Here is a 26,813-nt window from a genome sequence, read left to right as displayed (position 1 = left end):
TAAAGTACCCGAAGTAAGCGTAAATAATATAGTCATAGTAGATATATGCGATGTAAGAGTAGGAAAATACGATCTGTAAGTGTTCAACATTAATGTAATGAACTAAATACATTTTTTTACAGTGATAAATAGTTTTCTGCAATTAAAACGTTTTACCATAGATACGATCTTTTCAAAGATAATTCTGTTCTAAATAGCCAATCTCATGTTCATAGCTCCTAAGAACTCATTGAAACGTTCAGCTAATGTTTTATCTAATTGTTCATAACTTCGTGATTATCTATCGAGGCGTAAATATACTAATTGGATTTTCTTTCATACGAATATAGGTCTAATCGTCATCAAAATATGACGTGTTTTCGCGTGCATGTTGCGTTGGTCAGTGGCACGGGTATACGGTAAATAGAGGTAGACGTCTTACTGTTAGGAACTACACAATAATCGTTATTTTCTTGTAAGAAGTAAAACATCTGGGTTACTTTACTGTTTATGCGTGATACATGTTGTAAATATCGTGATATCTGTATTGAACGATCAGAATGTGTTCGTGTATTAAATTGTATGAAAATCTTCGTGTGTGGCCTAACTCCCTAGAATGTTGTATCGGAATTTATGCTGTTCTAGAAAGATTTATAGATAATAAATATTGCATACACCATTGATATAGTCCGCCAACTTAGTAGGGAGCCTTTCATGTAAGACTTGCGGCTGATGAAATTGTTTATTATAAAGTCGAGAATTACTAATTAATAATACCGATATTATTTACCTGACACGGGAATCGAACCCGAGCCCTAACGATCAGCAGTCGAACATACTCCCGACTGCGCAACAGACGCAGTCTATTATAGCTCAACAAATAAATAATAAGGTCTTTACAGTGCAGTATAGTTTATCCTACTAATATTGTAAATGCGAAAGTTTGTGAGCATGAATGTATGTTTGTAACTATTTCACGCAAATACTACAGAACCGATTATGATGAAATTTGGTATGTAGGTAGCTGAAGACCCAGAATAACACATAGGCTACTTTTTATACTATTCCTGGGGGCTCGGGATTTACACGGGAAGGTTTTCCACGCAGAGGACTTCGCGGACGGTCTCTAGTAGCACATAATGTTGTATATTTGCATATAGAATCGACAGATATCATCAGTACCGTTGCTTTATGACCATGACAAACTATGGAGTTTTTACTTTCTAGAATTAAACTGAACATTTGCTCTTGAGTGGTGTATTAAACTGTTTTATTTGTTAGATACTGAGTAGAGATAGTAGTGAGTTATATGGTTTTATCGGGTGTAAAGTGCATCGACAGTTATTTGGACTTACTAGTCCAGTCCAGTCTTGTCTACTTAGTAACAACAGTAATAGTTCTATAGGATAAAGTTTAACTACCTATATTTAATACTTGTTTCACTTAAAGTCCTATTTTGTCGTGCCAACCTATGTGTGCGAAAATTTTTATATCACTATTTTATGACAAACTATTGGATTTTATTGGCCTATACAGTGTTTTTGACTCAGTTTTACATAAAAAATACTTTTATTCTGGAAAATTTTACATGAAGAACTCGCGGATAGGCCCTCAAACAATCTATCCAAAAATATAATGAATAATGTACCTCATTTCCACAATATCAGGAAATTGGTAACTTTTTATCAGAAACCATTAAACATCCACCTGTATAATTATTTCAAGATGGATGCCGCGCGGAAGAGTTACAAGTCTTAAATTACAGCTCGCGTCAAGTACAAGGTGTCATGTACTTTGACCCCAATCGTGTGAAAAATGAGAAGAAAGCCGTTGCTTTAAGTTTGTAAAGATTGTGTTATTAGTTTGAACATTGTTATGAGAAACTAATAAAATTATTTTAAGTAGGGAATTATTGCTGGCAGCCATTGCCACTTGTAATGTCTGTATTAAAAATAAACTTGTTGGAAAAAAAAGTTTGACAGAAGATTGAGCATCCATTTTGCGATTTATGTGCCAGTGTTTTTAATTGCATTTTAAATATTTAAAAACATCATAGGATAAAATTAAATAAAGTTACCTATGAGAGCATTCAGAGTACTAATACAAAAATTCTTTGCGACGTCACCTGTTTGTTTATTAAGTCATCAGCTGCAAGATGACTTCATATCAAATACCAGCAAACATACTTCTTACAGAAGGAACAATGATGAAAACTATGCGGAACTGAATCGCGTCATTGATCACGATGTCAATCATGTCTCCCCCACATAAGGTCTCTCAGAGTCACTTTAAACAATTATACAGCGCCTTGAACCTTTGTATTCAAGATCTTCACTCCTAAATTGGAAAACCGAGGCCTCATCAATATATATTCCTTTCCCATTACAGTCCCACTGCAGGGCAACACTCCTCCCGAATGAGAGAGAGGTTAGGCATTGAGTCCACTACGTAGGCCAAGTGCGGGTTGGGGACTTTGCATGCCCTCAATAAATGTATTACACAAATTTCCGGTTTGCAAAGTTTCATCACGATGTATTTCTAATACACACATAACTTCGAAAAGTCAGCCTCGCGGGGCTGCTCGCTTAGTCTGGACCCTGCTATTGATGTCTTGCCTCGGGTTCGAACCTGCAACTATTTGCGTGGGAGGTGCCAACTTAAACCACTCGGCTATAGCTGTTTTTTTCATTAATAATTCAACACATAATACGCACCATATTGACACTTTTAATGTCCTCTAACTACTATTTTCGTTCATCAATTCGTAGGTCTGGGTCAAACGTGTTCGCAAATCTCTGAATATTAATTACTTTTTTATGAATAGGCTGAATGATGATGACTTTCGCCTTGATGACTGGTGAAAATGTTTTTGTGTCTAATTTAAAATTGGAATTGGTGTGGAATTTGATTCGGTTAGGGCGGGCCGAATTGCGATGAATCTATGGTTAGCAAATTTTTTTTTTACAATTTATCTACCTGTTCGAAAGTCTTACCAAGGGGTATCGTGTTATAACCCAAGTAACTGGGTTGTGGAGGTCCGATAGGCAGTCTGCTCCATGTAAGATACTAATATCCAGCTGCATCTGGTGAGACTGGAAGCCGACTCCAAGAAAGGCTAGGCTGATATATCTAGCTGATCGAGTTGTGTTATAAAAATAATTATAGATTAGCAGATGCTCGGGGCTTGCGTGTTGTGCTAATAAAGTAATTTATAGCAGACATTTTCAAAACTTTGTATATTACCGTTAATTCGTTAGTTAATTAGTTTCAGGCTAAATTAATGTCGTTTCAAACCAATTAGAGATTGTAATTTTTTCGAACTTATGTATCTCCTAATTACATTCGGCTTCTTTATTAAAAATACATACATCGACAGCTTTCGTGTAGCAGTGGTTGAGAAAGGTAGTTGCTACGCCACTACCAGTGCGTCGAGAAATCGTAGGTTCGATTTCCACACAAAACAAATATTTGTGCGATCCACAAATAAGTTTGTCCCGTTGTTTGTATGTTTGTGCCCACGACACAAGAGCAATTCTTAGTGCTGGAGTCGTCTTTGTTAACAAATTAAAATAAATAATTTAATTAATAAATTTAACCATTAATGTTCCACTGCTGGGTAAGGATCTCCTCCCGCACTGAGGCGTTAGACCTTGAGCTCAATATATAAAAAAAATATAAAATAATTATATTTTCTTGCAATATACTACTACTACCAACAGATATAATCAACTGTTTGACTACTTAGCACAATGATTGTCACATGAGATGAGCGTACGTGATATATTCGCGTGACGGACCAAGGATTTACTTCATACTTACATCACGTTCTACTCACTTCTTCATTATTTGTTACCTACTACATAAATTACTATTATAAACAAATGGCTACCGTCTGGAATAAACTTTTTGCTATTTTCAAAATTGGTTTTTGAATTTTGATATATAGTTTTCCGTGCTCGTTGCAGTTTTTGGCTATTTAAACGTTCTCGATCACTATAACTTTAAGTAAACCTAATTTATGAATTGAGGACAGCTAGAATATTTTTTGCACTTGCACTACATATAAGTGTCATAAACTTGAGGATTTTACAAACATACAAACAAATAACACAAAGCGCTACACCCAAAACAGTTATTTGTAAAATACAGATTTTAATTTCAAAGCTTAGGATCTCCTCGCGATTCCCGTGCCTTTTATACTACAGACGACGTTAAAACATTGTCTATAATTAAAAGTTAAGTTATAATCATGATATCATATTATAATGATAGTTTACGTTATTCATACTCTTTGTTTACACCTGCTCATCACGATTGTAAGATATTACGAAAGAATAAATATATTGATGACATCATTATACAGCTATGTTGGTCGTGGTCGATTGTAGTTGTAAATACCAATACCGATTGTATTGTCTAACTTTTAACTAGAGATTAGATTAGAAGATTAGAAGAGAAGAGATTCTTCTTCTATATGAAAAAATGTAGGAACATATACTATAGTAATACACGTGTAGTTTTACAATAGGTTTACAATAGTCGCTGTGTAATTTTCACTTAATAAAGCCTCTATTATTTCTTATGGATTTATAAAAGTTAAGTCCGACAATATTCCCGATACCAAACATCTCCATTCTGTAATAGTGTAAATTAAATGTTCGGTTAATTTAAGACGTGTTGTCTTTTCAGTAAAACATACGTGTACGATGAGAAAATAATTAGGTACTTTGGATGGAAAATGTATCTGTCTAGGTTGATATGTTGATATCATTTGTATTAACACTCGTTTCAAAATGTATTATGCACTTGCCTAAACGTTTTAAAAAAATTGTAAATGTTATTTATTCTACAAGGTTTCTCTCACTCATCAAACAACAAAGTTTAGCTAAACAATAAATAAATATGGCTTCTGTTGTCATAATAAAAATTATAAAATACAGCAGCACTTTCTTCTTTCACTTATAAACAGCTAACAAGGAAGAACGAACGCTAACTAATTGTTGCAAAAGAGAAATTTTATTTTATTCATAACTCTTGATAACTTTCATAAGATTTTTTCATATTTATTTACATTTTTAACATTACGCTTGGGTTCTTCAAAGACGTAGTTAAGTGAACTACCGTTTGCCCGCGAATTCGTCCACGAGAAAATATACTTTGGGTTAAGTACCCTGCGTGTTTGTCCAAGTTAAAATATACCTAATGTGTTATACCCAGTTAAAAATGTGTCCTGGAAAATGACGGGTGTGCCAAGTTTTATCAAATATCATTTCGTAGTTTCGCCTTGATGCCGTAACAAAAGTGTCTTAAGTTGCTTTATAATTATTATTAGAACTATTTACTTGTTAGTTTTATATATAATTGCAGAAATATCGGTTTATGGAGCCCTCATAATTACCTTATATCGTAAGGCTGTATTTTAGTACCCACTAGTTAACTTTATAGCTAAATTGTTTCTAATTTGTAAATATAATTTGGCATAAAGTTAAGCAATTTGAACGAATATGCTCGTGAAAGGTTTTATAGTTAGAATATATAAATAAACATTATGTTTAAGTACCACGTTAAGTAAGCACAGAAATAAACCTATTTTGTAGGGATTTTGCCATGCGTTTAGAAGCCAATCATTTGCTTTAAGGTATTAAAACCCAGTAGGTATTTATTTTATATTAAAACTATTTTATACTAGTAAAGATTTACATACATTTTTAAACCGGACTGTACAGGTACACATAGCTCCTTCCAGTTTAGTCTATGTAGTAGGATTCAGATAACCAATGACTATTGTTATGCATATCTAGGCACAGCTGAAACTAGTGGGCATAGAAAGTTGACATTTGGCATGAACATTCCTTAGGAAGTGTAGAGGAGCACAAGAGGAGGATATTTGAAAATTCCCCCTCGAAGGGGTTGATATTCAAGGCGAGCAAAGTCGCGGGCGGAATGCCAGTGATATAATATTTCAGTTATTGATTCAGTCAAAACAAGATTAAAAGAAAGTTTACTTATCTACCTAGTACCTATTATGAAATTATTTGCATCAAGTCTTCGTGTTTTTTTCTTCTAGCATACAAACTTCCGTCCGATTGATAACTATCCCCAATACAAATATGAGTGTCGAAATACTCTATGGAGTGTGTCCAATAGACAATGGTGAGCCTGAGGTCGCAACCTTGGCTCCGTGGTCCAATGGCATTATTGGTTATTTGTTAAACAATGGTTGGGGAAACAGGATTGTTTGTTTTAAGTACATCTGTTTAATGATAGTCTGTATTGATAAATACGTTTGTAATGGAAGAATTTTTGAACGTGCCTTTTTATGTGGTATGTGGCAACAAAAATAAAAACTGACTACCATTCACAAGAGAAGAAAAGAAAAACAGCCAGAATTATCCGAGCTTACCCCCGCGCAACTTCGCTTGCGTCGCATAAGAGAGAATGGGTCATAATTTTCCCCGTTTTTGTAACATTTTTTACTGGTACTCTGCTCCTTTTGGTCGAAGCGTGATGTTAAATAGCCTATAGCCTTCTTCAATAAATAGGCTAACCAACAATAAAAAAAAATCAATTCGCGCCAGAGGTTCCTGAGATTAGCGAGCTTAAACAAACAAAAAAACTCTACAATTTTATAATATTAGTTTAGATTTTCAGACAAAGTAAACATAATTTAAAACAATTTTCTCGCACTTTCCAGCTGGTTATGATATTATTAATTTACGGTAACCTCAAGCACCATGTTAATTAAAAGGTACTGGCACATCGTGGAGTTAGCCGACGCAAGTTAACTGGAACTAACCACTTAAGGTTAACCACCAAGGTTGGAACAACCACGCGGCTGTATTATTTTATTGTGTAAACACTTCAAAATATATAGTTTAAACGCAAATTATTGTAACGACATTGAGTAGGCTTTTAAAGAAAAAATATGATAATGGGTTTTGTATGAAAATTTGATTTTATTTGTTCTCATTTATGGTACTCGATTCGCACTTTTACAACATTTCAAGTCTTAAAATCAGCCCATTTTCGATTCCACAAAACTCTTGAAATTTTATATGAAGACGATTAAGGAAGCAGAAAGACTGCGAGTGCCAACACCTATGGCTGCATCAATGTGAACCACAAATTGATCCTAGAAAGAACAGTTATTCTTCTTTAGCTGTCAGACTATTCAGTATCTACGTTATACCTATCTCCAATTACTGTTCATCATTAAAGATATTTGTTCTACATTTCCATTCAATTTTGACAATACCTTAAGTCAGTAATGAATGAAATGAATAAAGACTAACTTTCACGCATGCATATAAATATGTATCTACTCGTTCTTGCATATAACATCTATCAAAGGCTTGCCAAACGCGTTATTGTCTCCAAATCGTTGTCTGGGCCCGACTGGTTGGTCGACTGGTCTACCAACTGGTTAGGCAACGACCTGAATAGAGGAACACGTACTAGGTAGTGTTTAATAGTCGGTAGTCATGCGATAGAACAATTTGGTAACTATGTTGTTGGACGTGTGAAAAAATTGGACTAGCAAGCGTGATTTTAGCTCTGGCCTAGTAAGTCTAGTTTAATTGAAATATCGGTTATTTGTTAGGCTTATGAAGATTATATATGATACTGATTGATGCAGTCAGATATAAAAAGAAGTGATAATATATCCATCTCGCTAGGACTTCTATGCCCACCCCTAAGTTTAGGTTTAAAAGCGACTAGTGTGTTTAGGAAGAGGTCGATTTGATCTTCAACAATCTATGAAGTTGCAGTTAAGTCTTCTTTATAGCAAAGTTTTAATACTTATGGAGTCTGCCTAATGGTTAGAAGTTTTTATTTCTTTAGCGCCTCTCATAAATTTTATCTTAAATCTAATATTTATTTCCTAAGCCGTAAATCTAAATGGCTTATGTATTTTACTATATAACAAGTAGTTACATAACAAACACGAAGTAAATAGCTGTGCCTAATTTTATTGTCAGATATATGGAAATAATAGACTTAATGATTACTGTAATAGCTAAGGTCGTAATTGCGTGGCCTTATGGAGACCTCGTGTATATCTTGAAAATCACACGTGATTTTAATAAAAAAATGTTTTTACAGTAGCAAATTATTTTTTTTGTGAATTATTATAATTATGTTATTTTACAGTATGTTTTATTATCTTTAGAACGGCTCTAATGTCACCAGCAATTAGTTAGATATCATGCTGTACTATAGAGGTACAGGCAATTTAATAGTTAAAAGTCGAAGATAGATTCAAATTTCGTTGTATTTAAGTAAAGTTGACGTTTTCTGTGTCTGGCTTCATGATCAAAAACGCCTAGAAAAAGACAGTTGCTAGCGTAATTTATCAATAACATGATTTCATATTCATAATTTTGACTGTGATTTGTATGATGATGATGAATAGCACGATTCTCTACAATCAAATATCGAGAGTTTAACATTTAAAATGTACTGCCAAAATAGTTTCTACGACGCCAGCTACAGGCGCTGAACTGATTGTCATGCAACATTTTTCGATAGCTAGCCGGTCGCCGATAGTCGATAGTGGTAGAGTAATGCGGTACAGGTTAAAGTTACTAAGACAGTACAGTTATGCGCAAGGTATTTGAAGGTAGTTCTCCTCATACCTATTAGTATAAGTCATACAAGACTGACAGATAAATAGTCACAGATTGCTACGAGTAATCAGTCATGATTTGCAAAACTGTATTCGAACCCTGTTCGATTAATATCAATCGGTAATAGATGTAGGACAATTGATAAAGCTTAACTAGAGCGAATGTCGTGCTCTAAGTTGTTTTAATTGAGATAGATTGTCAATACAAGTGCAGAAAGCTTGCTTGCTTTTATACATCGATTAGAAATGATCAATTAATTGATAATCTTGTTACATGTGAATGCTTGAAGGATGTATTGAATGTTTGAAAGACGGTTTGAAGACGTAGGAATTTGTTTTGAAATGTAACAAAAGAGAATGCTTCGTTTGGGAGGAGACCCTTGTTCAGAGCAGTGGTACAGTAATGGATTTAAAAAAAGAATATCTTATAATGAAGAGATGTACGTAGAGTAAAATGGCTCATGAATGGCGGATGTGTTATGACTTCTGGATGGATGAATTTAATTTTCATCTTAGAGAGCTAGGTAGACCAATATTTAAAATAAAATTAAAAGGCAATTAACAAATAAAATACCTACTTATTGATATAACTGATAAATAAGTAGTAAATGAACTCAAATTGCATTTGTTAATATAAAATACAAAGGTTCTGCAATAGCCAGGTGAGGGCGACATCGATTCATCGAGTGGCCAATTCTCAGTTGAGTCACGTTGCTTTCTCAGTAAACGAATGAATATAGTTTTACATCTGAATCGATGGGTGCAGGTGAAACTCTCGTGCTACTAATATAACCGGTCCTGTCCGCTCTCGGCGTCTCGCTTCAACTGGAAGATGCGCAAGCGTATCTCTTCACAGTACACGGTTGTTTTTTTCCGCCGGGAAGGTCGTAAGCATTGACAAAAAGTTTGGTTTGTATTTAGGTTACTGAGACCTGTTTGGTTGTATGATTGTATGTGATCTGAAGGTTAAATGTCCTCAAATAATACTACGGTACTTTTTGATGGTGATTGTTTTTGAGTGTTTATTGAGTTTGGTCTTCTGGAGCTTTATTTTTAGTTCACTAAATGTTGTATGGAGACAAATCCTTATCCTATCAGTCTCAGTGTTGTAAATAATAGATTTCTGGAATTAGATAAAATACGATCTCACAAACTACTTCAATGATGTAGTTTGTATTTGATGTAATTACGCTATCAAAAACAATACTTTAATAATTTATCCACAAATATAATGACGAATTGTCCCTTATAGTAGTTAATGATTCACTAATCTCTCCAAAACAAGCAACAACACGACCCCATTACCTATCTCAAAGCAAACAGTTTTCTAACCATATTTACCCACAATTAGGACCAAAACATTGACAAAGGAACTAGCTAATTTCGTAGATAAAAGACACAATAGAAGTTGAATAATTACTGAAATATTCGTACGCTCGTTATGACAGAATGCGATCGCCATCTCGGTGTACGGTGTGGTGCAATGTGAACTGTGGAATGTTGTCTTAGCTTTGTTTCCTTAAACTGACTCATTACACCTGTGTACTGAGCCCTATTGAGGCCTATTGTAGTAATTTAATTGTGAATTTACTACAACTTACTTTAAACTCACAACTCACAACAGTTAAAACGCAACTGATATACAGAACACATGGTGTACACAACAGTAGGGTAGAAATGGGCTGAATAGATAGATTGATAGAAAATGCTACCGGAATAGTTTCTAGGATATTGAGCTGGAGACAGGTTAGGTTTTACCACGCTTACCTGGGTTTAGTTTACTCATGGCCATGTTTCCAATTCGAGAACTGCCCTTTGCAGGTTTATAATTGAAATTTTATTTGCCTCTGACTCACAGTTAAATAAAAATACAATACATAACTACAAAAAGAGTACTACTTCTCTTAAAATTTACTGCGGCAATTGTAGTACATGTTTTACTAAACTGGTAACAGACGTAGACAATCTATGCGTATACACTCCATAGACAGTCTTCTATAGAATATACAGTGGTTTCAATAATATTGGCAATCATTTGTTATTTTACAAATACCAGTCTTGTTAAGTCCAATCAACAATTTGCTATGCAATATTAAAACCAGAAAAAGAGCGATAAGATGTAATATGCAAATATGTATTGAAAGTCGAATAATTGTTCAAATGTTTGCAGTAGGGGTCAATAACCGATAAGCGTACTCGATGTCCTAATTTTGAGGTTGTTCACAGAATTATGTCACGATAAAAGTATAGCGCTCTCTTTTATAAGTTTGATATCATTGTGCATTATATGGTATAGCTAATACCTTTAGGTGTACATAGTACATAGTTACATACAAATGTACTTCTTTTGTACCTATCTCTCCATGAGTTGTATTAATTTTAGAAAACTCCTCGTGTATGCGGCAAAGTGACGGATTTCTATGAATCTCGGTCGTTACGAACCCGTTTTCCTTAGGACAATGAGTAACCAACTATTTATTGTATGAGTCTTCATATTTATTCGAAACTGAGGCACTGGAAAAACTTTACAACAAAACTCACAATAAATGCAAAGCATGAAACACAAAATGTCAACTACCAGCGCTTTGCATCAAACATCATTATTTTCTAGTATATGAAGTTACTGTTACAGTATTCCAACAATAATCAACTGCATCATGATTGAATGTTCAATATTATTATATCCATAAAGTTTTTTATTTGTATAACTTCTATTAGAAGCTAGGTAAATGGAATAGATAACAACGTCGCTAAACGTGCCATGATCCCAAAACACATAAGCAGGATTAAAATTTTCGGCGGTTACCAAACCGAAGTTTGTCATCTCTCTTAAGGCCAATTCTTTAGATGTGTATCATCAATAAGATCAGAGTTGTCGCAATATCGACTGAGACACGATATTAATATTAGTCATTACGTGTCCTTTGTTCTCCGAAATAACGATTACTCGACATCATATTGAAATTCAATGCACAATACACGTTTTAATGTGCCGATGAATAAGGCCTAATTGTGAAGAACTCATCATTAACCGTAGCGCGTTATTCTACCATTGGCAATCGACTAGCTATTGGCAAAGTTGGTCTAAAAACCTGATCAGCGCCCCTGGCGGTAGTCGCAGGAACTAATTTTGAAGTACATTTTAAATGTCAAACTCTCAATACTCGATAGGACAGTCTGTAGAGAATCGAGCTTCTGTAGCGCGATTTTCTACAACTATTGGCTATCGACAACTGGCTAGCTATTGAGAAATGTTGTATGAAGATCTGTACCTCGATTCTGTACCACTATCGACTACCGACAACCGGCTAGTTACCGACATTTGACATTTAGAATGTACTGCCAAAATGTTTCCTACGACGCCCGTCAGAGGCGCTGATCAGATTTTCATACAAAATTTCTCGATGACAGTTCGATTGTCGGTAGTCGATAGTAGTAGAGAATCGAGCTACTGATCAGCGCCCCTAGCGGTTGTCGCAGGAACTAATTTTGAAGTGCATTTTAAATGTTAAACTCTCGATGCTCGATAGTACCGAATAGAATATTTGTTTCTGGTTTGTTCTACGCAATAAAGATAGACTAAATATTTCTATATAAAATGAGCATTAGCTTAGAAAAACATACAATAGTTTACTTAACACCGTGAGAAGTTTTCGTAACGTGTCTAATGAAGTATGTTTGTAATTTTTTATATGTTATAGAAAATACTAGGCTAACTCTGAGGGTTATTAATGCAGAGTATTTGGAATAATTAATAGAAATCGTTAACGTGTATTAAAGTCACATTAAAATTTGTTTGTATTTTTATACTTATGCTGTCTTTTGCATAAAACCGTCTAAACTGTTTTGGATAAAATTTAAACTTATAATGATATCCCGGGGAAGGAGCCAACCTTATTTTTTCAGGACCTTCACGAAACAATTTTTCTATGAATACTCCGAATACAAACAACAATACAAATATCAAATGACGTCATTTCTACTACCAAATCCAAATTCGTGAATACCTTATTATTGTCTATTTATAGACCCAAAAACAATATAAATCTCCATTATCCTGTATTCAGGTTCGCGTGTCGTATATGACGTCACCTGTTTGTATTCTCTATGGCGAAGTACGACGTGCAAACAGATTTAATGAGCAGTAATTAACTTGGATTAATTTATAGGCTATTGTTTGAGAAGGCCGAAAATAATTATGAGTCGGAGGATTATGGGTGTTGTCACCTCTACTTTTAAAGTTGGTAGTATTGGGTTTGTATGGGATGAGTGGTTTCTAGGTAAAATTCATGGTGTCAACAAGACTGGTATTAAAATGGCATATTCTATTTATCTATCTATCGTATGGTCAACCTAGTGTCAAAGTTGTTCAAGCCGCCCAAGAGGCCTTTGGCATGGCTGAACAACTGTTTTCTTTATCGACAACAACCGGGACCTACTTTATAAGGTTCGTTCTTTGATTTCCACCTAACCCTCCACCCGGGTACAAAGCGTGAACTTTACTTTGGAGAAGGTAACCAACAGCTGTTTTTTGTTTACAGCAACTAATTACAGTTCGACATTAGTCATAAATTATTAATTAATTCTACTTTGATTATCGTTTGAAACGCAAACTTTACGATCCTATTCATGTGCTGATTAGTAACTTCAATTAATTACAATTAAAAGCTACGACATATATTATTAGGTATTTTTTGATTGATAAACTATAATTTAGACTCGAAAAATACATGTCATGATTCTGATTAACGCGACGTGAAAGTAATTGCGGAAGCTGAAATAAATTAATGTACATACGTTCGTGTAATTTTAATAAGTTTGAAATAATTAAAACATAGATTGTGAAATTGGGAATCCTTTTTTGTTAAGCTAGATAACCTAAAAGTAAATTTGAAAGTAACTGAACTGAAACATTGCTGTGTTATTGTTAGAGAAATTTAAATGGCATAATAATGTCATACAATCGTAAATGGCAATGGAAGAAAGTAGTTCCTGGTCCATAGTTTTTATTGTTAATCATGTATGCATCAGTGCACTTCCTGAATTAATTATTATATTGACAATTGTCACACGTTTTATATCGGAAGTTTATGAAACACATATGTATTTGCGGGCATTTTACTTTATTACTTAAGGCTTCTGTTGGCATATATTTAATTTTATTCTACCTCGGTCCCGCTCGCGTGGATTATCACCCCATTTTTCGACACTTCCTAAGGAATCTTCATATCAAATTTTGACTTTCTACGGCCAGTAGTTTCGGCTGTGCGTTATCCATCATTCAGTAATTCAATAACGGTCGAATTTAATATATCGGTATTAATGATGATTAGGACAAAAACCTATATGAAAGTAGACTAACTACTACCTCCTTTTATAATTTCTTCGATGAGGACTAACTTTTCTCTGCAATTGAATACAAATAACTGAAATTTCGGCTTTACATGCGATTCTTCAAATTGAAGTATATCATGTGCAGTCTGTTCTATATTTCCATTATCTTATACATCTCTACGGTTGCAAAGCGAAGCAGTTACACTGCACATCGAGTGAAGCAAACAGGTGGTTCACAAGGAACAGCCTTACGTAAACTAGACCGGCCTATAAAAATAATTCATTTAACGATAGACAATCTTCCGATGTATCGAAGTAGAAAACTGTCGGTCATACGTAAGTAATCGTCGTGTTTCGCAAGCGGTGGTATCTACGCCCATATCAAGAGTTTTGCAAGCCGCGCCGGACCGTGAAGGAATGCACTTTTGCGATGCGCGAACCTTCATAGTTCATGCTTATATGGCAATTTACAGATATAAATAGTTTTAGATAAGAAAAATTGATAGAGACTATATTCATATGCATACACTAGTACGCAACTGTTAAAGACAAAGTTTCTGGAAGAGTTCTGTGTCAAGCAAAAAGTGTTTAATTAGGAAGTCTATGGAAGCAGCCTAAACTCTATAATTAGGCTTCCCTAACTAATGATCGTCGTATAAATGAAGCCGAATCGAGCAATCGTAGTCAGTTTAAGTTGTAGTCAATTTACCTTAGCCTTCGTAACAGTCGTCATCAATTGTCTAGAAATATCCTAAGCATTGTATTGCACCTGGTGAGGTAAAACCTTCCCGTAAATACGCGGAAGCAAGTCAATTGATTACGGAAGGTCTAATGATGGTGGTGAACCGCGTGCAACGATCACCGCAGGCACATCTGTACTAGTACTACACTTGCTACAGACTTATGTCTTCCGGGACAAATCAATCTTGGACCATCCCCGCTAGGAGTATCTGGCAACATTGATTTGTAGCACAATTTCCTATTCTTAAGTACTATTTTTCCTATATTTCCTGCTTCTATATGTATGACATTTAAATTTAAGTATTTGAAAAATTAGTTCCTACGGGATACGCTAGAGGCACTGATTAGTTAGTATTTCATGAACAACTTAGTGCTATTCAATTGCTGATAGTAGTAAAATATCGTCGAGAAGGTCGTATTCTGTACAAGGTATCGTTCTGGATGCCTGCTATAATACTGATTACTTGAATAAAGCTGTATCATTGAAACTAAGGGGTTATAGCATAATGTATGAGAAAGATTTGCAGTTTCACTCTTCACCGGTAGTGATACACTCTATAATCATGAGGAATACTACCAAATGCATATGATAATTGTATATTATTATTTCTCCTCTTTAAGGTGTAAGGAATGTTACTGGGTTTTTTTTAAGCTTGTGCACTACTTACTCGTTTATTTAAATGGGTAAAATAGTTGACCCGTCTTTCTTCGAACTAAAAATATCGGTGCAAGAATGCGGTCAGAGTGCTTTTATTCGCCGCTGGGTGTCGTGGAATATACTGTCATGGAATTTATAAGAATTATTCACTTTAAGTAAAGTACTATTATGTACTTATAAAGAAATAAAATACCGCTTTTGTTTATTTTATATTCAATAAATCTACTCACTAGTCAAACAAAAAACTTAGAACTTAGAATTGTTTCAAAATATCTTTCTCCATGTTAATTTAAGAGCACTGCCCTTATTCTAAGCCTCAGTCTACTAAGAGAACACTTCTTAAACTCTACGGCAGTAAAAGTTAACAAATTAAAACATTCATAACAATCTATTTAGCATAACCCAACACGTGCAAAAGCGGACTTTACCAAAAAGTCTAAATACCTCATTCAAATAAAACTAAATATTCAGAAAAACCAGTTTAAAAAATTAAAATATGTCGATCATGTCCGCAGTGTTCGGCGATCAGTTGATCACGCTAACCCGATTACGTATCATTCCGTATCAGTGAATGCGTGACGTTACCGGATGGCTATGGCCATTGACCAATTACACACGAAATCATGACCAACTTCTTCGTGTTCGATGTTGTTCCTATTTATGATTGGTGAATGTTTTTGAGGTGATTCGATGAAATTCTGTTCGCGTTTGAGTTTTTTAGGTTATGTGTGCGGTTGTTGCTTTTGTTGTAAGTTTAACCGAAGCTAGTAATTTCTGAAGATTTTTTTTTAATAGGTTCTGTATTAAATAAATAGCTTTTGAATTGGCTCGATATAGGTATTTAGGTATAGTGAAAAAGATTTGCAGTTTTTGCAGGAATTTCAAAAATTATAGGTACATAGATTCAAAACGTTGTGCTGCAGTTTTTTTGTAGAAAACTTAAAAGTAACATTATTTTATTTGTACAGACGCAAATATTTACTTCAAACTTAGGTCGACGAGTAAGGTCTAATGTTTACTTCAAATATTGCAATTTATATTTATTTTATTAAAATCCTTACCTCAATTTTATTTCTTCCGTCACGGATATCAATACTTGACACGAATTCGCAAATTGGAAGAACCAATAACTCGAATAACATACGACATAAGTTATAAGAGGTGCTCAGTAACATACGACATAAGCCTTTTTGATTCTGTACGATCCACTCAAACATCTTTACTGCGATCAATGTTCTTTGAGCAAAAGTATCAGTCAAATCCATTACTTAGGGATCTTATCAGATAACCTCTCTTCAAAACACGTTCTTGAAGCTTTAAAACAAATGGTTATGACCAAATAACATTCAAATTCAATGCATTGTATATGTACCGACATTACGTGTGGTTTATTTCGCAAAACGAACTTGTAAGTAATATATAAACAGGTATTTTGTATTCGTTGTTACGATTATTGCTTTTTACAATTGGCCAATCGGTTTTAGCGAGGTTAGTATGGAAATTCTACTGGTTTAGACAATGATTTACTGAAGATAACGTAAGTCTGTATATTTGAAACTAGCTGACTCGCGCTGCTTCGGTTGCGTCGCAAAAGAGAGAATAGATCATGATTTTCCCTGTGTTTGAAACATTTTTTACTGGTGCTCTGCTCATATTGGTCGTAGTGTGATGTTATACCTATATCCTTCCTTAATAAATAGCGCGCATAATTGACGCGTTCAAACAAACAAACTCTACAATTTTAAATATATCATAACAAGTCATAACTCAGCTTAAACTACAACCATGTAAAAGTGAAAACGGAAACTATTATTTTCAAACATTTCGGAGAATATCTTTATGGTTACCTTATACTTTGCTAATGCCTGTACTTTTATGAATGTGCCGTTATATGCTAGCCACGCCTAGTATCTATTGCTTGATCGAAGATACGGCTGAACCGCTTTAGATGTTGATTATAAACTCCCACGAATCAACTTTAACGAAGAACATAATTATATGCCTAAGTGCTAGTCGTTAAAAACCACTTACAAGAAAGTTTCTAGTCTTATTTAATTAAATTAAAATCAACATTAAAGTTTAATTAACGTAAACATTTATCAATGAAATTGAAATATTAACGCGATTTCATTACGATTACAAAACTTCCCATGGCGGTATAGCGAAATTATTACTTTCTCGAAACTATTTCCTTCAAGTAATGGTTATAGGAACCTGTAAGCAACCAGTTCTATTATAAAGAAAATGTACTAAAACTTGCATTAAAATGTAAACTTGCTCATAAATTTCAGTCAAAATTATAGGTAGTGTTTCTATACAAGCCTCATATAATTAAGCCATTAATTCTAACTTCATAATTGCTAGCTAGCCCAAGGTATGCATCAAACGGGAACGAAGTACGACTTTCTTTGTTCCACTAGCCAATATTCAAACATATTTCATTTGCACCACACCTTCGTCGTCGAGGTCAGAATTAACATACCGAAGTGGCAGATGTTCAGTCAATTAGTCGCCAGGTCGCGGCCACCTCATCAGCCTTTCTAAGTACACTGGAAAATAAGAAAGTGAAACTGCCAACTGGCTATTAGTAATTGGCGGGAAAAGTAAGCCGTGGAAATATCGGCGGCTATCTTGTTTTCTTTCCTGTCATTTTCTTTCGCTTTCGATGTTTTTTTTTTAATTTATGGCCAAGGCTATGGTAATAAAATAGTGTTGGCATAATGCGTGCGGTCTACTTGCATAAATTAATTGAATACAAATTCAATCAGCGTGTGAGGTTATGTTAATAATCGGAAATTATTATTATGTCGTTTCCGTTGTCGTTGACATTGGATTTTAAAAGGGATTCTTAGTAATCAGCTTATAAATACAGTATTATAAACCTAAGCTTACTTTTTATCGTAGTTCGAAAACCTTTGCCGCATATAATATGCAATTGCACTAAATTGTCATATGAAGGGAAAACAGTAAACAGTTAGTAGGTTCCTATCGTAGCAATTTCCTAAGAATGATTGGTTCTCACGTTAATGAAGGCTACGTCATTTTATAGACATGTAATTTCCTGTTTTATCTGTCTACATATTATACGGTATTATAATAATATATCCTGTGCGATACACATCAATAGTTAGGCCAAGAATTTCCGTTTCTACGCGGAGGTAGGTCTTATCACAGTAGGCTTGATTTTACATAACAAAGTAAGAATCGAAAATGTTTTTGCATTATTGTCTATTCGTTATGCGAACATCTCTTTTGTTGAACGAATAGTGAACTTTACATAACGGTTATATAACAAACAAAAATGAGGAAGTTTATTAATATTTTTATTGTTATTTGAAATGTTAAATGACTTTGATGTTAAATTGACCGAGCGGTGAAAGATGACTACGATGTGAGTGATTTTCGTTTTTGGTTAGATTAATGGCGTGTTATTAAGTAGTAGATCCTTCTTTCTCTCTCGAGATACATATAGTAGGTACCTATTTAGTTTAGTATAGACACAATTTCTCTGAAAGGTAAAGTAAGACAATTTTTGTTTGTCTTTGATTTTCACTATGCATAAAACAAAGTTTGTCGTGTCTATGACTAGCAGTTCGATAATCTTAAAAAAGTTTGTAATCTAAGCTTTGTGTAATTTCCGACCGGGTCCGCTTATAATTTCAAAATTGAAAATATGTAGTTTTATTAAGCAAAACCGACAATGAAATGCTACATAAAGTGGTTTTAGAATACAAAATTTGTAATGGATGCAATCAACAAACCGATGCACAATGGTGTCAAGTAATCTGTGTCGATTCGTAACAATATAATGATCTTCGTTTCCTACAAAATTAACAATTAGCTTGTTCTTGGGTTTACCGCCTGCTTGTTTTAATTTGATTTTGTAATTGGAGTTTTGCAGCGGTCTAGTTGTTCGAAATTTTAAGATTCTTCTCATTATTTTACACAGCTACTAAGTCTTAGCCAATCTTCACCATAGTTAATTTGTAATTTGTAATTATTTTAATTTGTTTTTAAAATTTAGTCTAGTAGTGTAGAAATAAAACTATAGAAGTGTTTGCTTATCATGACATTGTTTTAACATTGAGTTATTTTGTAAAGAGTCGAATTAATAATCGACTAAAACTACATTCGAATACTATCTCAATCGTATTTTTTTATTATGCGCCTTTATTTTGAACAAATTATTTGAAATTGGAAATATGATTTATTTTTTAACATTCGAATGAATGTTGTGTGTTTTTTATTTTTTTATGCTATTTAAATATCGAAAAATAGAATGCTAATGGAATACGTCCAGAGGATAAAGGTGAAATAGAGTGGTCTTTATATGTGCATATTTTATAAAAATGAATAAATAATATTATTTTCGGAAATAGATACTAATATCATAACCACACAATATTCGATAATAATGCTAATAAAACCTGCAGTTAGTCACGCATATATGACTTTTACGTACCAATTACAGGTAAGTGTTTAGTATTACATTCACACGGTGAGCTAGTAATTATGCCCAACACCTGCTCGGCTTAGTACGCAACAAGGACATGTTCAACTTTCTACATAGTTCGCCTACGTATCGGCCAAATGTCGCGGAACCCGGTCACCTATTTGTTCTCTGTATTTGGGTGTGGGCCAAGCGAGGTGCGTGCGCCGATTGTAGAATATAAATGCAGCATGTGAAGGAATGTGTAAGGATTATGCGTGTTGATTACGTGAACTTTCACGACTTTAATACATATTAGTGTTTGATCGGGTTGTATCTAGTCTAGTTTGAGAAGCACGTAACTAGATACGTAAGCATACTAAATTATGTTTTAAAATGCAGGCTGATATTTGACCAATAGAAAATTGCATTTAGTAATTATTGTAAATCTGAATTCATATATTCAGAAGCCGCTAGAATACATCATTCTTGTTCTAGAGTTTCCGATGTCAACTAGAGATAAACGCAATTAAGTCTTGTGCTAAGCTAACTGGCTAGCCAATGAAATAGGTACATCTATTTGGAAACTTCTACTACTGGCTACACAGTTTTTCAAGTGCTTGTCAATTATTTGTCACTATCGACCTAAGGTATTAAAAAACATAGCAGTGTCTTGAAACTTGTACCACATTACAGTTGGCAGTTAACAAGTTTAGCAAGTGCACATTGCATACCATCGTTATGTAGGCAGAACAATGTGTCAGAGCTAATATTGATGCTCATTGAATATTCATACCAAACTAATAAATATAAGACAATAGCCACTCTATAGACAACCTTGTGCTACCAGAAATGAACTGTCAAAATATTTGAATTTAGATTTCGTCAATCGTAAGTACTATTCGGAACACATCGGGAAACGTCGTGCTTCAGCTTTGTTTCTCAATTCGAATTATTGGAATCGAATGCTGGGTTATTATTTTAAAAATGTTTTTAAACTGCATTTTTTATTCAGCCATTTATCATAAAGTCATATTGATTTGAATAAATAATCATAATAAGCAGGTTTTTAATAATTTTGCAGTCTATAAAATAAACAATATTACAATTTGTGTATAATTATTCTCAAGACAACTAATAAATTAAATTAATGATCTCATTTCATACTATCGTTTAAATCAATTTAGTCTTCATTTTCTCTGTCGTATTTAACAAATATAGATAAGTTAGAAAGAGAGGTCCGAATTCGCAAAGTGAATGTGTCTCGTGAGAACGCAATACAATGGTGCAAATTTTTTGCTGCGTTATCTGTTCATCTTATTTTATCTGTACTTAAAAGTGGGTTTTAGTAATTATTATCTTTATGAAGATGAATTTATTTGTTACGGAAGCGGTAGTGCTGTCCATCAAAGCTAATACACTTTTTTGCACTTCTTACAAGACAATAAAATTATAATAATAATTAAGGTGCAACATTTTGGTTATGAGTCAATTAATTTATATCCACTAATATTATAAAGGTGAAGAGTTTGTTTGTTTGAACGCGCTAATCTCAGGAACTACGAGTTTGTTATATGGATAGGTGATGCCTTCAAGCGTTTATGACGTCATCAGCTATTTCAATAAATTCAGTTTTACATGGTTTTTCTCTATAGAAATAGGTATTAGAGGTGTTTTTATAACTACCAAGTTGCCAAAGTCCTAAAGACTCCTGACACTGTCCAATGTTCGGAGAGGAACAAGGACTCCATAGATTTTTTCGATTAGAAATGAAATTGAAAACGGGAAACATTGAAATTGAAAACATGGCACATTAAGATGATGATGAGGATCAATAGGCAGCTGGCGAAATTCGAATAGACGCTTACTAAATTGATTATACTTTATATACATAGCTACCTATGTATTCCTTATGTACCTTAGAATTAAAGCAAATATTGGAACGTGCAACTTAAAACGCACCATTTTATTTACATAACGCTTTAATTGCTATTAGCTTTATGCATCGTAAGACAATAGCTTGTGAAATGTAAGGTGTTCACGCTCATTGGTGACGAGACCAAAGGCTTCCTGGTTTAATCAAAGCACATGCAATTTTAAACTCTATGTTGGCGGCCCTAAAGTGCATTTTTGCATTGATAAAATCATGGAGTTATATGCGTTTTTGGTTAAAGTGTTCATAATTTTTGTACGCATTGAATACAGGTTATATGCGAATATGACCTCTGTGGTAAATGCATTTTAGAATTATTTTAGTTTGTGTAGACCAGGTACTTTGTACAGTCACAACGTTATACGATTTTGAATTTAATGCGATGTGTTTTAAGTTGATTATTGTTTGAAAACGATGTTAGGTGTGATTTTAATCAATTTAATGTGTGTTTTCTAAATGATATTTGTGTTAGTTTTATGAGAACACGATTTTGTTCTTTATATTAGCCTAGTTTAATGGCTAATATTGTTTGCATAAAGTTTGAAAGGTGCAATAATGCAGGTGTGTAAGATACCAAGATTTTATTCATTAGGTAATGACGATACAATTTCTTAAACATAAATGATTCGAATTTAATTGTTTTCTTGTTCGTGTATTATAGCTTTAAATCGAACTAGTAAGTAAAGTTATTTAGAAAGCATACAATTGAATACCCAATTTTGAAAAGGACATACATGAGTCCTTTTCGAAATTGTATGTACAGTTGCATACTGAAGCGCTCATATCACTATTCAACTTATGAAGAATGACTTTCAATTCATAAGAATTTCGAGCTGACCGCAAAATGACTGGAGAAACCCACACCAACACATACACGAGGAAACAAAAATTCATTGAATTCAACAAATTGTTGCAAAAAATATAGTCTCACGAATTAGCGGCCATTAACATTCTTAACTATGATCAAATAAATATTAAATGAACTATGGATTTTTGTACAAGTTTTAAGACATAAAATCTTCAAGAACCAATGCTACATTCACAACCGGCCACAAGATATCTCAAACTATAGCACGATTCTCTACTGATATCAGCTATCTGCAAGAAATTTTGCACGAAAATCAGATCAGCGCCTCTATCGGGCTCCATAAGAACTATTTTGGCAGACACTTTAATGCCAAACACTCGTTACTCGAAAGTGCAATTCATATTTCAGAAAAAAATATATACGCGCTATTTTAACTAGTTATGCTAAATTAGTACATATTTATATTTTCGTCTAAATCAGACGTATAAGCATCAAGTGATCTAGCCAAATTCATTACATTTCAGTCAAAACATACGTAAGCTGACATTTAAAATACAATAGATAATTTGTGGTTTACAAATCATGAGCGTTGATTTCACGGTAACGTTTCACACTTTCTTTTCAACAAGGTCGTTATACTTCAAATATATGAATATGAAACGTTACTAATGGAAGTGCAGAAACAATATTAAACGGACGTAGAAAACGTTCGCTGAATTTATTTGTTATTGTGTGAGTTCAAAAACCCCAGCTTCTTTCAAAGAATTTTTTCAAGGAAAATCGGGATCATACATACATTACAGTCATTCGTAATTCTCTGTTTTTGTTGTAATTATGTTATTGCTAGCGACTGTAAGAAATATCGTTATTCAACAAAAAGAGCTTGGTTTGTTTTTATTACAACCAAAACACCATTCCCGTATAATTAGGTCATTGCAAAGTCTTGCAAACTAAGCATACTAAGCATTAGCTACTAAATAAACCGTTATTAAGCCGTCACCTAACTGCCTAGTTAAGGACAAGAGATCTCATTTACCTATGGGGAAATTTATAAAATGTAGATGCAATTTAGCTTAAAACATTTGAATAGACCAGAAATAATTGAAATACCTATATAACAAGGATATTTTGTTGCGTCATCTTCATAGAAACTTCAGAATCTCTCATCCAAAACTAACATGACTCAATATCCAGCTCATTAGACTCAGTAAAGTAAGTAGCCCTCTATGTCCATACTTGCTTGTGAAAGGGAGGATGTAAAGGCTTGCATTCTTGTTTCGCAAATAATCTGTGTGCGAACGTACTGGCAACGTTGTCCGGTGATTCAAGCGTTTGGTATTCAACTGATATTTACACCTTTAGAATTTTGTTTATTTATTTATGTATATTGCTGATACAACGACTGCATCATTGTAGTTTTTATACTGTCACGACCTTGGCTTCTAACCACTCAAGACGTTAATATTATCTTGTACGCGAAATATGGTATTAAAGAATGACGTAGATGTATAGAATCAAAGTTCGTTTAGGAAGACTACCTGCTTATTACGTTCTGAAATTGATTGTTAAATACTATTCCATTAAAAATATTGTTGCCGATTAGGAAATTTTTGCAACACGCCAATTTTATTTATCAATCAAGTTTAATTTGGAAATTTATTTATTTATCTAGTTCTTATGTACTTACCTATGTCTTAATCATATTATTTCAATCACTTTGTCGTTTTTCACAAATTAATGTGTTTATTTTGTTGTATTGCAGTCGAGATCTACCTATCACCTGTCGAGACACACTGCAGCAATGTGGACTACTTCATACCAGACGAAAACAACGAAACTAAAGGACTCTCCGACGATGCGATGAACAGGTAAATATCATACTTTATACATCATAAAGAGTCGTCTATGTAATTGAAAAAATATGATGCAAATGGCCAAATTGTTCAAGAGTATTTCTGTCGCTGCAAAAACGTGATACTCGAGAGTTGTCTCAAATTGAAGGACGCTTCTGCATTCTTAAATATTTTTTTTACTCTATATCTATACGAAGCTGACACCTTAAAATTGGTCCTTCACATAATTTAAAAAAAGGGAACTCTATTTGCCCTTTGATCCATTCGTATTTTCTCTGGTTAAGTCAGTGGTAATTGACCTAAAATATATCTAGCATCATTATCAAACAGCTTTTATCTTATTAATACGTTGCTTAAACACAATCCTTCCAATCCACGTTCCTAGTCTTCCCTATCTGGTTCCACTCAAACTGACCAAAATAAATAAGTGGACGAATATTTTAATTCACGAATTTAAGCTAGCAAAAAAGCAATTGGTCTAAAGTTATAGAAAAGTGTCAATTCAGAAACCTTGTGCCAAATGCACCCAAGTGGGTCAACATTCAACTACCAGTGATTGGTATTAAAACTATCTGTTGAAACAATTGTCCATTGACATATACCTACATAGAGACAATAAATTATGTTGTGATCGTTAATCTTTGAGCCGGTTCTGCTTGTTGAGTAATTCGTGCTTAGTGTTCAGAAGTTATGTGATTAGCAAATACTTATTGAACACCTGTTTGGTCTTAAAGACTATGGGAAACGGTATTTTTTGTTTTCTTTGGACTTCGAAGAACTAAAATCATTCGTAATTGTTTCCATAACTTTGAACTTTCGCGTTGCATGTTTAGTATATAAAAGGATACGGGAAATAACACGAACACGAATTTTCCCTTGGAATGCCTAACGTTTCGGCGCTGGTTGCATTAGCCATGTGCACAGGCAGTCAGCATGCGACCACGGCGATTCATTTCCGTATCCTATTATATATTATCTGTAATTACTGGGTAGAAGCTCTTCTATTTTAGTTTTTGGTACCGATATTAAGAATACGACAAAATCTTGTTCTTACTACGAGGGCACTACCATCCGTATGACCTGTATATGTACCACGTATCTAAATGTCAAACTCTCGATACTCGAAAGTACAGAATCGCGCTTCTGAAGAGTGGATAGTATACTTTTGCTTTATGCGTTTCTGAACGTTTGTGCGTAGTGCGTGTTTGTCATAGCGAATACTTAATATACAGTTATAATAGAACTGTGGTCAACTTACCGCAATAATGTTTGTTTCACTAAGCTTTGTACGTGCTTGATGGCCACAATCATGGCTTATGATGTCGTCTGAATGATTTTTACAAAGAATGAAAACATTGGGTCTGTAGCATTTTATGCTAGCAGCGTTAAAAAAACTATAGAACACAGAACTAACATTTATATTTAATTAACTATTAAATAAAATAGGTATACAACATATTTTGTTTGTCTCATACTTATCCATGATGAAAGAAAAAAGATACCTACCCAGTGCGGCGTGCCTTGCGTCGTCAATGAAGCGCAAATCTGTGCGATCCATAATAGCTCTTAGATACTCTATAGTCTATTGGGTTAATTGTATTACCTCTGGTAATTGAAGAACATTATTCTTCAGACTGTCGATATACTGTTGTAATACTGCGTAGTAAGCTAGCAATACGATTTAAAAATATATGACATGGTGAAGACAATGATCAGAAAACTATAAGTACAGTTATACGTGCTATTGTTGCTTTCCGATTAAGGAAAACGTCGTGAGAAAATCAACGTGTTTTGCGTGAAATTGGGAAAGACAATGGTAAAACATCGAATTGATTTTTCTAGAAAGTTTTAACCTCCAGTTTACCGTATAAGGATTTAAGACAGTTTGCACCGTATATTCCTACCTCCTCCAGCAGAATTGAGCCTTTTTGTTACCAGACAATGTCTTGAAATTAATTCAGTAGTTTGAGATTTTTAGTACCTAATTACTTTGTCTATTTTTGATTGTATTTTTAGACACATAAAAATATTTTTTGTTGAATGTTATTTATTTGTAAACCAAATAAGTTGTTTTTTGTTTGGATGTCCGTTGAAAGTTTGTGAAAATCCTCACGATATAAAACTTTTTTTCTCTAGTCTCTATTATAACTCTTGTATTATATTTATCGCATACTTTAGCGTCTGCCTATCTCTTTGGGGAAAAAATTATGAATTTATGAGTGTTACTAATTGTGTTCGTGTATTAATTGCAGGTTACATATGGCGCGTTCAACTGTGGCGTTGTTCATAGTGGCGTTCCTGTCGCTGTTCATCGCGTTCTGGACCGGTGTCGTCGGCTGCTGGAAGCGCAGCCCCGGCAACATCACCGCCACTGCTATACTCATGCTTGTCACATGTAAGTAATTACCACTGACCATCTATTCTAGATCTATTTGAAGCTTATTTTTATGTT

At 34.0% G+C, this 26,813-nt stretch overlaps 1 protein-coding gene across 2 annotated transcripts in view; it reads left to right on the top strand.

Annotated features, from left to right (window-relative positions):
* Positions 1-26,813, top strand: part of LOC142974709 (transmembrane protein 178B) — a 56,298-nt gene that overhangs the window by 26,029 nt on the left and 3,456 nt on the right. For both annotated transcript variants that reach the window (XM_076117181.1, XM_076117180.1), the window contains exons 3-4: positions 24,271-24,376; positions 26,614-26,756. In XM_076117181.1, the coding sequence (XP_075973296.1) occupies positions 24,271-24,376; positions 26,614-26,756 (249 nt within the window). The remainder of the gene's footprint in view (positions 1-24,270; positions 24,377-26,613; positions 26,757-26,813) is intronic.

This window comes from Anticarsia gemmatalis, chromosome 8 (assembly GCF_050436995.1).
Source record: "Anticarsia gemmatalis isolate Benzon Research Colony breed Stoneville strain chromosome 8, ilAntGemm2 primary, whole genome shotgun sequence".
Lineage (NCBI taxonomy): Eukaryota > Metazoa > Arthropoda > Insecta > Lepidoptera > Erebidae > Anticarsia > Anticarsia gemmatalis.
Note: the sequence above shows the minus strand (reverse complement) of the source record. Positions and strands in the feature narration are given on the sequence as shown.